Here is a 17,794-nt window from a genome sequence, read left to right as displayed (position 1 = left end):
GCTTCTGTGCATCCAAGCCATGCCAAATGTTATACTGTACATACAATATGTCTCCTAGCTGTTAAGTTAAGTATCTCCTATCATTTCACCCTAGCGTTAATCTGGCCTTGCCTGTAGAAAAAGATAATCATTCTACATATGGTTTATGGTCAACCACTACTGAATTTTTAAACCACTGTTCCTATAATCTGAAAAATGCCACCCAAGCTAACCTTCTTCCAGTTTCAAAAGCACTGGATGTCAGGTACAGTTATTCAGATGTCCAGAAAGACTGCCTGTGTGACAGCACCTCAAAAGCAGTTAAACCTACTATGCAGCATGTTTCCATTTAAATGTTGAAGATGTACACGAAAAGTCATATTGTGTGTGTGACTTATTGAACCAAAATAATAGACAGTCTTTTAAGTAGTGTTTGGTTTTGTTCTGCTTGATTTACTTTCACATCAATGCATTAAAAGAAATCTTACCAAAATGATTATTCTGTACTGAGATACATGACAAATTGCATTAGAAATTTTACTTTTTATTAATTAAAATAATTGTGTAATATTTATAGACATTTATCAGAAATATTATAAAAACACAAAATAATACCAATTGAATAATATTAAAAATAAAAATATATGTATTACCAAAGCCTGTAATCTCTATTAAATAATGAAGAATATATATGTTCTTAGTTCCTAAAAATGGTGGCACATAGAGCCACGAAATTCTGAATACAGATAATTCCCCTGAATATGAAATTTGTTTAAAATGAAATAACACTCAAGAGACAGTTATTAAAGAAAGGGGAGGGAATTGGTTGCAGTTGAATTTTAACTGACAGCTCATTACTAGCATATATCTGTACCATATGCTATTAACTGCACTACTGTGGTTAGGTGCAAGTACATTAAGAGGCTAACTGCTACTTCAGTTTTGCCATTCATGCATATTTAACTTCTTCTATACTTATTCAAAACTAGGATATAATCTATATGGCCTACCTAAGATTGCATAAATTCACTTACTGGTTAAACTGTATAATTTTGTTAAAATATATAGAGAGATCTTATTATCACTTTATCTATAAAAACTGATTGCTGCTCTATACTATAAATGAATTTTGTTCAATATATACTACTTTAGTAAATTTTATGTACACTTTTGATGCACTTGTATTTCTGCCAAAGCTAACCATATACAGCAATTTTTAGCAGGAATCAAACTGTGCTGTTATATTATGAATAATCACTCATCATTTATTTACAAATAATTTAAAATATTTCAACAGCTCTCTTCTCCATTTCTTACAATAGCAGAAAGAAGCAATAGACATGCACAAAATAGGTAACATACAAATCCCTAGTTGCATGAGAAAAATTATTCATAGCTTAGAAAACAAATATATTCCGTTTTTAACCACAAAACTAAGAAAATGTAATATTCACTTGAAAGGCATAATGATGTATTTTCAAAATTTCAAAACTTCATTTAAAAGTACTTTCAAAATTTTAAAATATTACCTTCTCATCTGAGTATTATATAAACGACCCAGTTCTGGATGATTAGGTGCCAATTCAGCAACACGCTTCAATGTGATCCTAATTGTTTCCTGATCAGTTTGCCGCTTAGAGAATAATTCTGTGACCTATACAAACAAGACAAAGCTTCATACAGTTTGAGTTCGCAATACTTTTCTAATTTTGGGGGCAAACAAATATTTATGATTTGATTTGGTTCATCTGATTACTGCTAAGCACATGAAATCTATTTGCCTAAGAGAAGGGATCCTTACGTGGAACTTTCTATGGAAAACCAGTTTGTATACACATTACATGCAGAGAAAACCATGAAAACACCCATGCAGCCAGCTTATTTGCCAAGATTCCAGCACTGGACAAGCTACCAGTATTCAGTTACTTCTCATTTAACTGCTGGTACCCATGTTTTCTTAATTTTCATAAATATTGGTGGGAGAAAAAATACTTATGAAAATAAAGAAAATACATAAAATTTTATTGTATTTATTGAAAGAAGACCCCCTTGAATATAAGACATTTTTAAGATATAAAGACATAGGTGAATATTTGATGACAGTATGGTTCTAATTTTAATTCATTTGATTCTCACTAGAACAGCTGTATTTTACTTAAGATACTGAAAGAAAAATTAGGAAAAATAGGTGGCACATTACTACCTATTTGTTTTCAGGCATATCAGCAACCAGTATAATACAGGCATAAATTTAAATTGTTCACGTAGACATTATCATAAATGGCAGTAGTTATATAATATATATATATATATATACATACGCAAAGAGAGATAACAAGTAAGAAATTTAGAACCAGTTAGTTCTACAAAGACCCAAAAGAAGTGAAATACCAGTAAAATTTCAAAATTTCCTAAAATCTGTGCACACCATAGCTGCATATTATTTATGTAATAGGATAACTTAGAAAAAGCTGCAACAGAGTGGTGATGGTTCTTTGCATTGTAATAACTTGGAAAGGCTTCACTGCATAGTCAGAAAGATGACGTTCGAAAACAGACATTCCACATATAATTTTATTCCTTTATGATTAATTCTTAAGACATATATTCTTTTTCATTTCACGTCATTAGGGGTGCACTATGCATCCCCCAATTTTATAGAGATTTTATTTTTAAAACAATGAACAATAGCTAGCAGAAGCTAAGTGACACGTCTAAGCATCAGCGAGTGAAGTAGTTGCATGAGAAATGGAAGAGAGCTAGAAGGAAAAGTGCGTATCTGTCTGATATGGTAGCCTATTAAGAGAAAGGTTTCAGTTCTTGAAATTTTCAATTCAAGTTCTGAATTATTTAACAGCGAAGTTTCAGTTTAGGTTAAGCATTACTTCTGTTATCGCATACTTCCCAACCTATGACACTCAAAAATCAGATTTTTTTAAGAAATCAGTAGATTTTGCACAATGTTAAAAATACTTTTTAAATGATAAAAATAAAGTTTTTAATAATAAATTAATTTTAAATAGTTACTAATTCTTAAATGCAAGCAGCATAAAAATACCTTATACATAAGAAAAACATTTTTATTACTTGAAAACAAACAAAATTAAAAAAAAAAAAAAAAAAAAAAAAAAAAAAAAAAAAAAAGACACTTTAATCAGTTTTTTTACAATGTTATGAACAGTGGCAAGATTTTGCTTTCATTAAGAAAGAAACTTCATAATTTTGTTCATAACAATTGCCTTGTAGGCCTGCTTTCGCTAATAAAAGTTTTTCTAATGCGTCAATACTAGTATTAGATCTAAATTTAGTCCTCGTTTTCGCAACAACACTGAAAAACCTCTCACAATCTGCATTACTATGGGGAACTGTCAAGATGGCCAACATAATTCTAGACAGTTCACTAGATTTTATAATTCCATCAGCACTTTTCAGTTTCAGTTTTCCAATTAAACTCAATCCTAGCTGATTCTCTCCATCCAAGTTTTCTAATTGTAAACTTCAAAATTGCGACTGCAATATTATCAGTGGCAACATAAATATCATCATCTTTCATGACTAAATAAAGTAACACAGGAAATCTCTTCAAAAAGTACCTTATATCAGAAAAAGATGCATTTGCTAGAGCAGAAACATCAGCAACTTTAGAAGGAAAATCACTTCATCGTTGACTGGAAATTTATGTAGTATGTAATCACATACTCGACAGAAGTAACTTCTAACATGAAGATAAAACTTATTTTTGTCTTCTTCTGAAAGTTCTTCCACTACAAAACTTTTGTAGTTGCAGCTCCTATTACCAAATCTTCATCTTTTTTCTAATATTCTATTTCACCATAAATCACACCATATATACACAAGACAATACACAGACTGGTTTTACAAACTTTGATAAAATGTCTTTAAATAGATCATAAATTATTGATTGCAAAACATAAATTAATGGAATTGCGCTTTGTAAAACTCTGTTAAGAACATTGAATGATGGCAAAATGAATTATAAAAAAAAGCAAAAGGCTTTGTTAAGTTCCGAAGAAAAAAACACAAGTATTCCTTCTTCACAAGATAAACTTACAGTAATCGGAAAATGTTTCGTGTGTTGAGCAATTTTTTGTTTTGAGAGAAATTTGTATCAGCTTTGCGATTATATTTTACAGTATTATTTTGAGAACTGCCAGTTGAATTGCTGAATGGTGCAGAAATTACTTTATTTTTCTCAAACCTATTTTTAACAATGGAAGTAGTAGCTACATCTCCAATTACTTTAGGTATTTTATAACTTTCAATAGAGCCTTTTTATCTTAACTCTCGAAGCATTTACTTCTTTAAAAAATGCAAGAAGTGGGTTCCATTGATCGAGGATTCTAGATAAGCATTTCTTTAACGATGGCCAGCATGTACACACATGTTTTAAAATTTGTCTTATTTCAGTATTATGCAGCTGCTGGAACAGTTTCAATTTTCCCTTCCTTTTAGAATTCCTTTCAAGATAATAAATATCAACAATGTGTTCCATCCACATTTATTGGTAAAGAAGCTGCCCCTTTTTCAGCTGCTAAATTTAAGAAGTGACAGGTGCACCTCATAATCTGCAAATCTCAATTTTCCTTTCTTAAGATGCCTGCAACACCAGTCTTTCGAGCCTACCATTACTGGTGCAATATCGGCACCAAGTGCTAAGCAATTATCTTTTCAAGTTTTAATAATTACCTGTGCTATATTAAAGCCTGTCGAATGTCCTTCTAAAGAAATTCTCACCTGATTCGCAAGGTTTTGTTTAGATATAATCTAGATAAAATTCAATTGCGTTCAGACGTCCTAAATCACTTTTTTTCTTTTTTGTTCATATAAAAGTATTAAGACAAGTTCCATAAAAACCGTGTGAAATTTTAAGAAGATAAAAAGCCAGGAGAAATATATTGTAAATCAGGTTGGCGGGAGAGCGGTCAAAAATCGGGAGTCTCCCGCCTAAATCAAGAGAGTTGGCAACTGTGCATCAGCATTATTAAGGGCTGTATATGTGGACCAATATAGAAATGATACAGTCGAGAGAAATTTTCATGCACTGCAGACATCAGGAAGGGAACATATAAAAAACCTAAAAAAGAATTTGCTACTGCTAATTTAGTAATTTATTAGAGACTTATTTTCTTATTTTATACTTTACAGATTTCTCCCCTTCAAGAAGAAAAAAAGGGCTCAGCAAAGAGAAAAGCCTTTTCAGCAAAAGTTTCAATTTTACACAATAGGTAACAAAAATGTGTAAGATAAATTATAATTTAAATTTGCAATAACTTTATAATGCTTACATTGAATTCTTCTTATTCTAAAAATAGCAATCTCTCTTCATTGTATCATTTCGAGAATAATTCATGTCTAATGACTATCATTGATGATGTTAAATGGAACTAAAAAAGGCAATAATTTAACAGCACTATTAATCATCCAATCAAAATGCACTGAGAACAAAAAATAACTCCGACTTAAGATTTCATTCTGAACACAATGCTTCATTCGGCCTAGCTGGATTGCTGCTCTTTTCTTACTGTAAATCTATCAAAATTGTAAACATTTTGAAACAGGCAAGAGTAGTGTGCCAAGTTGTTTGTGGCCACTATTTTTGCCTGTTTGTATATATACTGAAATAAAGATGAATAGTTAATCTTCCTCAGCTGGCAGTTTCCTATTCATTATGGATTCAACGGTCTACGTTTCTATGCAATTTTATGTGCTAGCTACCCCATCAGTACTACTACATGACAGAGAAATCCGTTTTTCTATGTCATTACTTCTAGGTAAACTCCTTCATCACAATGAACAAATGTCATAGTTCTCCATCTACATCAACAGTTTCTACAATATTTACTTTTGTTTTAACTTTGAAAGTGCACAGAAGTCAAATGCCACTCACTCTCCACGTGTTGAACTGCAGGACTCTTCTCATTCCTGCGTTTTAATGTCCAGATTTATAGAGGCATGCAGATGAACAGTCATTTGTTATTTAGTTTGAGGCACAACTCTAGTTACATTGCTCCGTAAACTCGCACATTTTAATATTATTTTGAAAAATTATTGTTTGCGAAAAAATGGTATTGTAGAGTTTTATTTAAATGATCTATCAGATTGTTCTGACAGTTATTCAAGAAGTTATAGCGGTGACAAAAGTGATTGAAGTGATGTAATGATTCAGAAGGCAGGTATGTTTTGCCATTAAGATATAGCAATTCAGAAGATGAAGATATGAGTAAAGTTAAAGACAATTCAAATAACATTGAAAATAAGTGATATACGGTCGAACAATGACAAAGCAATAATTTTTTAACCTTTCAAAGGCAAGCCCAACAACAACAACAACAACAACAAAAAAAAACTATGCCAAATTTTTCAAAAATTGTGATGATTAGTAGCAGTTTCCCCCCCCCCCAAGTACTTGGTGAGAAAATCCAATAGATATCATTATCATGTCATGGGAAACCATCAAATTTCACCAACAACAACAACAAAAAAAGATTTAACGGTAACGGAAATTAATAAGTTTTCAGAGCTAATAGCTCTACTGGGACAAGTAAAAAAGGACATTCTCTATGATTACTGGCCCACTAATTGAAATATAGAAACTCCATTCTTCTCACTAGCAGTGAGCAGCAACAGATTTGAGCAAATAATATACAGCTGGCATTTTGAAAACGAGAACATGTCTCACAATTCACATAGGCTTGGTAAAATCCAGCCTGTCACTGATTATTTAAACCAAAAATTTAAAGATGCCCACACGCCCTGTCAGCAGCTGTCTTTGGGTGGTTTGTGTTTGGTTTATTTAGTGCACGAAGCTTATCTGCCTAAAGGGAGGGGATGGCTCAGTGGAGGACTTTCTAAGGAAAACGGCTAAGGTGCACATTACACATGGGGAAAACAAGAAAAAAAAAAAAGCCCATGCCATGCAGCCAGCTCGCTCGCCAGTATTCAGAGTTGTCACAGAATATGTATCGTATGTAACATTCATGTGTATGCTGTTGATGGCAAAAAAATTAGAAGACACTGTCCTTATGGTTATTGAACAACATAAGAACATGTGGCACCAGATTTATCAAGATCTGTAACAGTGTCAATATGGCTAATATTCTTCTGAAAAAGAGCAAGTATGTGGAACTGAAAAAATAGTTATTTTCTCATTCACTTCAAACAAGCATTAATGTCATACAAATCAAATTTTGTTAAAAGTACAGAATAATGGTAGAAGAAATGTCAATATTATCTCAACTATACATTCTGCACAATTTAAAGAATCCAAAAGAAGATCAGATGTCCCAATACAAAAGCCTAATTTAATCGTAAATTATAACAAATATGTGAATAGATTAAAACAAATTATAACAAATATGTGAATAGGCATAGATTTTGCAGATTACAGTACAAAGTTCGAAATGCGGACTCGACGGACTTCGGCAATTCGGATTCGGAATTTTTCCGGATTTTAGATCAGTTTAAATCTATTTAAGATGTGCATATAGAAATTATAAAATTAAAAATATGAAATCATGATTTATGAAATAACGAAGTATTTATGATCTAAAGCAACGTTTCCCAGACGTTTTTGACCGCGACCCGGTACGAGATTTTTAATTTTTTCGCGACCCACTTTATAAAAAAACATTTATTTACAAAACAAATTTTATTTTTTAATAAAATCAAAATTCAAGTTATTTAGTTGTTTATTTCATACACAAAAACTGCAAAATAATTATTAACAAAAACATAAATATAAAGACAATCCATAATCTTCATTTAAAACTTAAATTCTTTTGTTTTACACATTTTGGACCTTAATCAGAAAGATGACATTGTTTTCAATCCCATAGTAATTTCAAATTAGGACTTAATAATGGTAATTTTATTCTCAAATTAGATTCGACATCGAGCCTGTTTCGATACTTATTTTTTAAGTACACAAAGGCTGAGAACGGCAGTTTCACACGTATAAGTGGTGACAAAAGGCATTAAAAATTGCATCACTTTTCGCTTACGCTTGGATATTCCTTTTGACAGTGCAACCAAAAATTAATTAGTGGTACAGTTTCAAACACTTTTTTAAGATTGGTTTCGTATGAAATTTCAATTAAATTATCAACTTCTTGTTCACTAAGATTAAGCATTTCTTCCTATTCAATATCGACAGAAAAAGGATCTTTAATCCACACATTATTTGAAGGAATATCCAGAAAGTAGTAGTCTTTAAAACTATTTATTAGCTTCGAAAGATGTTCTTGAATTGAAACTGATAGTATTTCAAGATGTAAATCTTTATCGTAGTTTGAATGGGTTTCAATAAATTTATGCAATGTTTCAAAAGATTTAAAATTTGTTTTTGAAAGTTGTTGTTTCCAAAGAGTCATTTTTTTTAACCCCTTCTAGCCGGGTAGCGCAAACGCGCGCTTATCGCGGAGGCCGGCAGTGTCTTACGCGAGCGTCTGTCCAGGGCTGGGGGCTTTTTTGCTACTAAGCCTAATCCATGAAATTTCCAAAGTATCAACGCATTGTTTAATAATTCTCTATAGAGTATTTAAACGGCTTATGCTTTATAGATATTTTTATACTATATACTTTAATTACCTTATTTCTTGTTTAAATGCATATTTTACACATTTTATTTTCATTACTCACCATTTTATGACTTTTAACGTTATACATCTGAAAACTAAATATATTACTTAAAACTCTCTTTTCGTATGAAAAATTTGAAAACAGGGATCTAAACAAAGTCCTACGTTACATTCCTTGCACTCGTAATAACTCATATGCCATTTTGGAGGATTTTTCCGGGAATGTGAACAAACGAAGCATGGTCGTCTCATTTTCTTATCAGTCTCTTCTGAAAAATGTGTTTCAGAACAAATATTATTATATCAGAATTTCAGAATCAATATCTGAAATATTTTGCATCATTTCTGCTATTTCATGCTCTGTTAAACATTTTCGATGCTTCGACATTGCAACGGTATAAACAGAAAGAATTCACGTCTAACAAGATCTAATTATTTTCTAAAAACTGAACTGCAAACCGAAATACCCAACGCTTTAGAGCAAATAAAACTTCTCTACTTAAATAAACAACTACCACGTGCGAATAAAGTGCGATTTAAAGAGACATCATAAATCACGCTATTCGGAAACATTTATTTCCCCTTTTGTTTATATAATCAAAAACACGTGTATGTGAGTCCTGCTTCTCTCATTTCAAGTAGAAGGTCTAATGTACATGTATCTGAAACCATATGGACATACAGTGCCATTTGTGGCAGAAATTATAGTTTGAAAAATGTTCCAGGACACTGGCACAAATACATGACAGTCGGTAGTGAACGGGAAAATGCTCTGGCACGCCTGCGTGTCGGGTGGGAAGTGAGTGTGTTCGTTGCTGGCACATAGACGTGACAGTCGGCGCAAAGGGGTTAAATTATTGCAGCGACTTTTTCCGATACTTTGAAAACATTTACAAATATGTCGCACAAATAAGCTACTTTTATTAACCACTCAAAATCGTGGAATGTATCCTCAAAAGGAAAAATAGCATCTTTTCTATATGGTGGATGTTCATTCAGAAATACCAAGGCTTCGTCTTTTAGCTCAAACAGATGTTTTAAACTGTTTCCTTTTGAAAGCCATCGTGAATTACAATACAAAAGGAGGTATTTATGATCACTCCCCATTTCCTTGCACAATTTGATAAAAAGTCTGCTATTTATTGGACGAGACTATGTAGTTTCCAAATTTTACACATTCTTCCAAAGTCTAGTTTAAATTTAAAGGCATTCGTTTTACCACCAACGCTTGTTTATGGATACTACAGTGCACCCACACACAATAAATTGCTAATTCTTGAATTTGTTTAACCAAACCTTTATGACAGCTTGCACGCGCTCTGTCGCTACTTAGCCCAACGCACTTCATCCAATTGATACCGTGACTAGTGATAAAATCATTGGTAGCCTTAAAAATTTCATCTGAGGTCATTCTTGTCGGTAGCCTTTTACAAAACAAAAAATTTTCTTGTATGGTGTCTTCGTCAATATATCTAACAAAACACATTAGATTTGCATTGTTCTCGATATCTGTGCTTTCTTCTATTTTCAAGGAAAAAAACTTGCTCTTTTTTACTTAAGCAACTAGTTCTTCTTCTAAATGTTTTGCGCAATCACCAATTCTCCGTTTAACTGTATTTGATAATGGTATCACCGAAAATAAACATTTTCCCTTTATTCCGCATAAATTATTTGTGACAATTTTCAAAGCAGGAAGTATTAATTTTTCTCCAGCACTATGAGGATACCCAGTTTCAGTTATTAATTTGGAAATTTCAAAAGATGTCAAAGTGAGGTTTTCATTTGACTGGTGAAGTAAGAGTTTTTGTTTTTTTGGGGGGAAGCAGCAATCCATTTTACTTCTCAGTAAAAAAGTTAATTAAAGAGTACTCAGAATGGAGTGTGTTTAAATGCCATTTCAACTTTGACGGTTTCATACTCATCTGAAAGTTGCTCATTGAAAATAACACATAACGGCAAATTATTTTGACTGCCGCCGGCAATGGACCCAAAGCGTAAATTCACCACAATAGTTGAGAGTCCAAATAGCTTTACGCTTGTTATTTTGGCGCTGTATATCTGCTTTAGGTGCTTCAGGCACAGTTTTTTCACGATCATGATGTTCAGCTTTGCTCGTGCTTGGTTGATCATCATTTAAATCTGTGGTTTTCTTAATTAACCATTTATCCATTTTAAAAATGGTTGAATACTTTAATAAAAAAAATTAGTTTATTGATGATTTATAAGTATTTTTATTACCAATATGAAGTTGCCATTAATAGGTAATAATAACTATTGTCAAAAAAAATTAGGTAACAAAAATTCAAACATAACCTTGTTTTGACACACGAGAGTTTACGGCCCATGTACCAGAGAAGGCACTGAATGACGAATTGAGTGAAAAAGTTTCGAAAAATATTAAATTTAGAGCAAAATGTTGTAGATTTTTTGTGTTTTTACAATTTTTGCCATAACCCAGCTGAATTTTTCTGCGACCCGGTGACACTTTGGGAAACACTGATCTAAAGGGTATCAAAAGTTACAAAAATTTTAATATTTCTTTGTTTCTTATTAAACATTTCTTTCAATGCAAGTTGTTTAAGTTGCTTCGTTTCTTGAACTAATACTTTCTCTTTAATTCTGCAGACAGACATAATATCTCTTGTTCAGTTAAATTGCTAAGTCCTGTAACTGCTGTTTCGAGAATTCCGACTAACTTGTCAATTGAAATTTTCTCGTTTTCAGTAACTTCTCTGTAACTTTCTTCACTATCGGTAGCGGAATTTTCTTGATCTAGAACCATACTACTGGTATCAGAATTCATTAATTGATTCATGATTGAGAAGCATTGTCATCCACAATGAAAAACCTCTTTTATATCATCTTCATTTATTATCACTTCTCCACATTTCTTTACAAAATACGTTAATTGCAAAATTTCACCTTTGTTTTGCAATTCTGAGAGCATATGTAAATCAAGTGCAAGTACCAAAATCTATGAATATATAATAAATGTATAATATATAATTTCAATAAATTTTTTAATTCTAAAAATTTATAAAAAAGCATGAGTGAATAATTGTTGAGCAGGCAGGAGACAGACTTATCACGTGAAAGTTGCCTCCAAACCTAACTCTTCAATTATTGAATTCGTGTTTCGTCATCCATGTAGGCAACGCAGTGGCTAATCGCACCGACGGTGTGAATAGATAAGAGGCTATTCACAATACCTATGGTCTAGAACCATACTACAGATTTCGCCATTCATTAATTGATTGATAATTATCATCTTCATTTATTACTGCTTCTCCACATTTCTTTACAAAATCCGTTAATTGGAAAATTTCACCTTTGTTTTGCAACATCCGAAAACCTTTAAAATTAGCCGCTATCACCATCAAATTTAGTTATCCTTAACAATACATATTTGGGTATGCATGATGAGCTTGGCGACTAATGACAAGCTGCTCCATTAACTTTTATCTTGGTTCTATCTATCGCGCACCGAGACAATTAATCCTGAATTGTATTAGTTTAGTTATTTATTATACTTACGTCTATTTCTTGCACATCACAGTTCTGAATAAATAAACTCCCACATATACTTATATAATACCTTATTGAGGGCCGGCACTACATATCTTACCGCCTAACTCTGTGGGTCTTAAATTCTGCGACCCGGTGCGGTGATACGAGCCCTGGCGCTGGTTCTGGGTTAATATGAATAAATGAGTTATTCTTAATTCAAATAGCCCTAAATATAATCTTTGGGTCTAAGAGTATCATCAACAAATAATATTTTTTGCATACGGAAAGAAATTTTTTGTAAAGTTTTCCTCGTCAACAATTTTTAGCGCATTTAACTTAAATCTATAATAATTGGCAAGCGTAATGTCAAAATAAAAAGTTATCATGCTCTTTTATTATTCAATTACCTTAACTGGCGGCTTTGCTCGTGTTGATGCCCTTAAATAAGTTTCAACTCCATGTGGATTTTAAAAATACACTCCGGGTAAAATTTCAAATAAAGAACATTCGAGCGCCTTAAAATGATACAACAAAATTTATCGCACACAGTAAAATGTAAAGAATATAAAATGTAAATGCAATTTTTTCAAGCAACAATAACAGAAATACATGACACGAATGAATAGATCTTTAAAAAAATACGAAATAAAACATATCACAAAAGTCGAAAAGTTAATTAGAAGTTAGAAAAAGTTAATTTCAAGTAGTAAAAGTGAAAAGTTAATTTCAAGCAGTAAAAGTGAAAAGTTAATTTCAAATAGTAAAAGTGAAGAGTTACTGTCGCTTTTGAATTGCAGCCTGTCAACAAAGAGTTAACGATAGCAAGCGGAGTTTTGTTTCATCTGAGATGAAACTGGAAATAATTAAGCGACAAAAACAGTTTCACCACCATTGTTCCTATCATTCAGAGAGCAACACAAGTTTCTAAATTTCAAGAAATTTGGATAATTAGATCAAAAGTTATAATTTTTATCACCAATTTATTGGACCCACACGAGAAAAAGAAAAAATCCTTAATGTTGCTATTGGGTCGAATTCAAATTAGCGCTTTCAGAGTTTTCAATTAATATCTCAGCTGATTAAAGTCGTATGAAGATGAGAATGGTATCGATGGATTCCGACGAATTTTTGGAATCAGCAGATATGTGTCTCGAAATTAAACTAACTGCCATTCCATATAGATATTTGTGAAATTCTAAACTAGCAAATAGCCAAATCACTTTAATAGGGAAAAACACAACAAAATAGGTGAAAAATGTAATGGAAAATAGTTTTTAATTAATATCCTGGCTAATTTAAGTCGTACGAAGACATTTTACAGCCTATAACCTTTTCTATAAAAATATTTCTTGAAAATTTCATAATGATCGGTTAAGTAATTAAGGCGTGAAAGCGTAACAAACACACAAATTCACATTCGCATTTATAATATTAGTAAGGATAAGGATTACCTACATAAAAAAATTGTTTATGCATCGCTACACGAGTCACTACTCAAGTTGTCATGTTTTGATAAACATGCAGTGATGAAAGGAAAGTAATAAATAATGATTTATCAGGTTGGCATCAAATCAACGATGTATCTATGAGGAATGTTTCGGTTTGAGATGTATGCCAAGCAAATACACAGCAATGGAGCCAAATTACTGATCATACAAACTTATGCTAAAATAATTGTTTTTTCAATAATCTGGTACTTTACTTAGTGAAGTGAAATTAAGAATCGAGATTCCCCAGATGTTTTTTTTATTCTGCGGAGGGGCGGAATCAAATGCGCATGCCTAAAAGCCTACGAGAAAACGTTGGTGGTTTTGAAGTCGATTTTAGATCATTTCAGGTAATGGACGTCCAGATTTCGGACTTTGTACTGTAATATCTATTGTATTATTCAATTTTTAGGAGTGGGACTTTGTACTGTAATATCTATTGTACGAGGGTCGGAACTTTAATAGTGGCAACTATTTATTTACAAGGAATACAAAAGTGATTCATGTCACCATGTTTTAAAGTCCTTCAATATAGTCGCCAGCATTGTGTACAACCCATTTCCAACGATGTGGAAGTCGCAGAATACCTGTAGCAGCACCTATTTTGTTGATAGTTTTAATGGACCAGTCTACTGCCCCAAGAATCTCAGGAACAGTTTGGAAGCGAGTGCCACGAAGTGGTTCCTTCATCTTAGGAATCAAAGCTGGTAGGAGATTGTGCTCCAAAAATGAGCAGTAATACTGCGCAGTGACGGTCTGCTGTGGGGGAACGGTATGCGTTAGGATGACACCATCATAGTCGTACACGAGAATCACCATAACTTTCACATTGCTGGAGTTCTGACGAAATTTCGAACATCGTGGTGACCCGTGATGACGCCATTCGTTTGATTGGAGTTTCAGTTCTGGCTGGTATGATCGGCCCAAGTCTCATACAGTGTAATGATGCGGTGTAAAAAAGCATCTCCTTCACGCTCATAGCGCTCTAGGTGGGTTCGTGCAGCATCGTATCGTAGCCATTTCTGCATTTCCGTCAATTGATGTAGAACCCACCGTGAAGCAATTTTTCTGATAGACAGGCGTTCCTTCAGAATGTGCAGCACAGTCGTATGCGCTAATCCTGTTTGTCCGGCCAGCTGACGAATCGTTTAGCGGCGATCACTGTCCATTAGTGCGGCAACAGCTTGCACGTCTGCATCGCTGACACTCGGACGACCTGGCCGCAGCATGTTTGCCACGTTTTGTCGTCCTTCATTGAATGCTTTCACCCATCTTGCTACGGTTCTGTAAGGCAATGCAGATTCCCCACAAGCCTCATGAAGCCCTTGATGACACTGTCGTGCTGTACGACCTCTGGCACGTTCAATTTTTATCAACATCGTTGTTCTTGTTTTGAAAACATACTGACAACACTTACTTTAGACCGCAAGCTAATACAAGGATTCGTTCTTCGCGTCACTCGCATACGCGTGACGTAGGCAGGACGAGTATTTTTGCTGAGATGTAAGGTAGGTATGTAGTTCATGTGTGGTATACACGATATTCTTTGGTTTTGTTGCATAGCGTTTTTTTCAGCTGTGTTGCCACTATTAAAGTTCCAACCCTCGTATTATTCCATTTTTAGGAGTGGGATGGAATAAACGTATAATGTATAAAGTTCAATTCGTATAAAGTATACACAGTTGCAAATTGGGAAAAATATTATATGCAAGAATTCCCTACACATTCTGACAATTTTATGGATAAGAGATTGTTAAACTAAATCTGAACCCACATGAAGAATACTCAGATTAGACATTCCAGAAGACTGTTGAATTTCGGAAAACAAATTTATAAATATTTGCGTAGCAGTTGAATTTTAAAATCTTCTAGAAAATGCATAGTTAAAAAATACAAATTTGTTAAAAAAAAGCTTTCTCTGTAAATTTTGCAATATTCCACTACACAAAGATGGCTGTTTTGAAAAATATCATACTTAAAAAATTTTTTTTTTTAAATTTAAATATTTGACCTTCAAGCCATATTTGCACAGGAAAAAACCTGAAAAGGCAAACGCGTGTGAATCCAAGTAATCAATTATTCTTTTTATTTTCTCCTCTTAACAAAATACTTCCTAGAAGATACCAAATTTGCCAACAGCACATGTGAATTCAAAACACGGACAATTTTCCCCAATCCATTAGCGGAATGCCACAGAAGAACGCACTCTACGGGGTGTCATGAAATAGTCATCAAGCCTCAAGCGCTAGGATTCCTACCCCTGCCACCAACGACAAACTGTCCCGAGCCCCCAGTAGCTGTACACTTACTTCGGGACACTATGTCCCAGCCCCCCCCGGGAAAAGGTTAATCACAAAAAGCACTTGCTACCTTTTTTCACCATAATATAACTGAAAAGGATCTGCAGGATAAACAGGCTTTTCATAACAGGGTGCTTGATAGGAAAGATAAGGATCAGAATTTGTTGAACTATGATTAGTTATTCTTGAAAAGACCAACTAACACCTGACACATGATGTCACAAGCATTTTCCAATCAGGCTGTTACTCCCTGGTGTTATATATACTGGTTTAGTGTTATACTGACAGTCTTAGTTCTGAGGGCATGAAACACGTAGACCCGTTTCCTACTATCCGAAAAGGCAGCTTATGCTATAGGAGGAGAGGTGACACAAGCCATCTGAATGGTTAGTGATGCTAGTAATGATTTGAATAAGCATCCATACCCTTCATGGCCATGTCCCCGGGAAGACTGTTCAATGACGAGAAACTTAAGATACTTTTAAAACTGTAGATTGGGAATGCAGGGGACATGATGGCAAGTGAACATCATGAGAAAAGTGATCATTATCTTTTCTCTGGGAAGCTTTTGATATAATGACTTCCCAACTAATATGTATCTGTATAGTGCCTTTCATTCAGTGGCGGAATACTTAATTAAAAACGACTTACATGGCCCAAGAAATACTCTTCAATCCACGGCTTAAGCTAATTACCAAACAGAAATCTGTTACTGCTCTGTCAGAACAGAAATTTGTTACTACATACGGGATTAAAGGATTCCACTCATCACCTATACTTCTGACTGCTAAATTATGCCCACTGTTTCACAAAGAGCAATATTTTAGAATCACCAAAAAAATAATGAGCTTAGAAACGAGTCCTTCCAATTTTCCTACAACAGCACATTTCTGTAAAATATAGCTAGTTTGGTATAGTCTAAATATCTCTGAACATGATGGAAAATTTTAAGGAGTAATTAGGTAGGTCTTTATTGTGTAAAACAATTTTTGTACAGATAGATTATTTAACTATGATTGGGAATGGGCAGAAAAAGATTTTATTTAAACACTTTTCGGAAACAGTTATTAATCTACTTCAATTCCAATTAAATTAAAATTTGACATATTTAATGGTAAAATACAGACATTTTAATAAATATTTCAGCTGAAAATTGAGAAAGATATGTACTGGGAACCTACCTCATCTAACTTCTTAAGCGTTTTTAAGTCTGACATTCCATCAAAAATGAAACCAGGTCCTATTTTTTCTTTGTGGTCACGTATGAAAGCACATCGCATACGAGTACTTTCAACCACAGGTGAAAAGTCACAATGATACTGATATACACACCACTGAGGTCTAGACAGGAGTTCAAAATAATTTGCAACAATATCAATAGGAGCACCAGAAGTTCCTATAAATAAATAATAATCACAAATCTATAATTTAAATCACAAAAAATGACATAAGTAATGCTATTAAAATACAAGTATCCAGGTAACACTTTTTAAATTATATGCTTCACACACTTTATCAAGAATGCATTATAATAAATTCTGAATTAATTTATTCTATTTATTCTTCAATCATCCTTAAAATCAGTCATTTTATTACCAACAGCCTAAGACAAGTATTTTTGCTTACTTTAGAAGTAGTTAACATCTTGGCCAATAAAAGCACATTTAATAATAAAATCACTTCTCTAATCTTGTGGAAGCCAAATCTGAAATTTACTCTAAGTCAAATATTTATCTCAAAATTTAAGGAGTCATATCATTAAGTGTGTGTGTGATTATGGCAAAGCCTCAAGGTCATCTGCCTAAGAGGAAAGGGATGCCTTTGTGGAGGTTTTTCTAAGGGAAAGTGGCTCGTATACACGTTACACATGGGGAAAACTACGAAAATGCCCATGCAGCCAGCCCATTCACGGGATTCGAACCTC

General features: G+C 33.3%; 1 protein-coding gene across 1 annotated transcript in view; it reads right to left on the bottom strand.

Moving 5' to 3' along the window:
- aub (piwi like RNA-mediated gene silencing protein aubergine) overlaps positions 1–17,794 on the bottom strand; it is a 138,475-nt gene that overhangs the window by 90,967 nt on the left and 29,714 nt on the right. The window contains exons 4-5 of the mRNA XM_085815918.1: positions 17,052–17,266; positions 1,509–1,633 (exon numbers count right to left, since the gene is read on the bottom strand). Of these exons, the coding sequence (XP_085672044.1) occupies positions 1,509–1,633; positions 17,052–17,266 (340 nt within the window). The remainder of the gene's footprint in view (positions 1–1,508; positions 1,634–17,051; positions 17,267–17,794) is intronic.

Source organism: Stegodyphus dumicola, chromosome 4 (genome assembly GCF_044657685.1).
Source record: "Stegodyphus dumicola isolate Sdum_Otavi_A_Nest chromosome 4, ASM4465768v1".
In the NCBI taxonomy this organism is placed as follows: domain Eukaryota; kingdom Metazoa; phylum Arthropoda; class Arachnida; order Araneae; family Eresidae; genus Stegodyphus; species Stegodyphus dumicola.
This window is presented reverse-complemented; position numbering and strand designations above follow the sequence as displayed.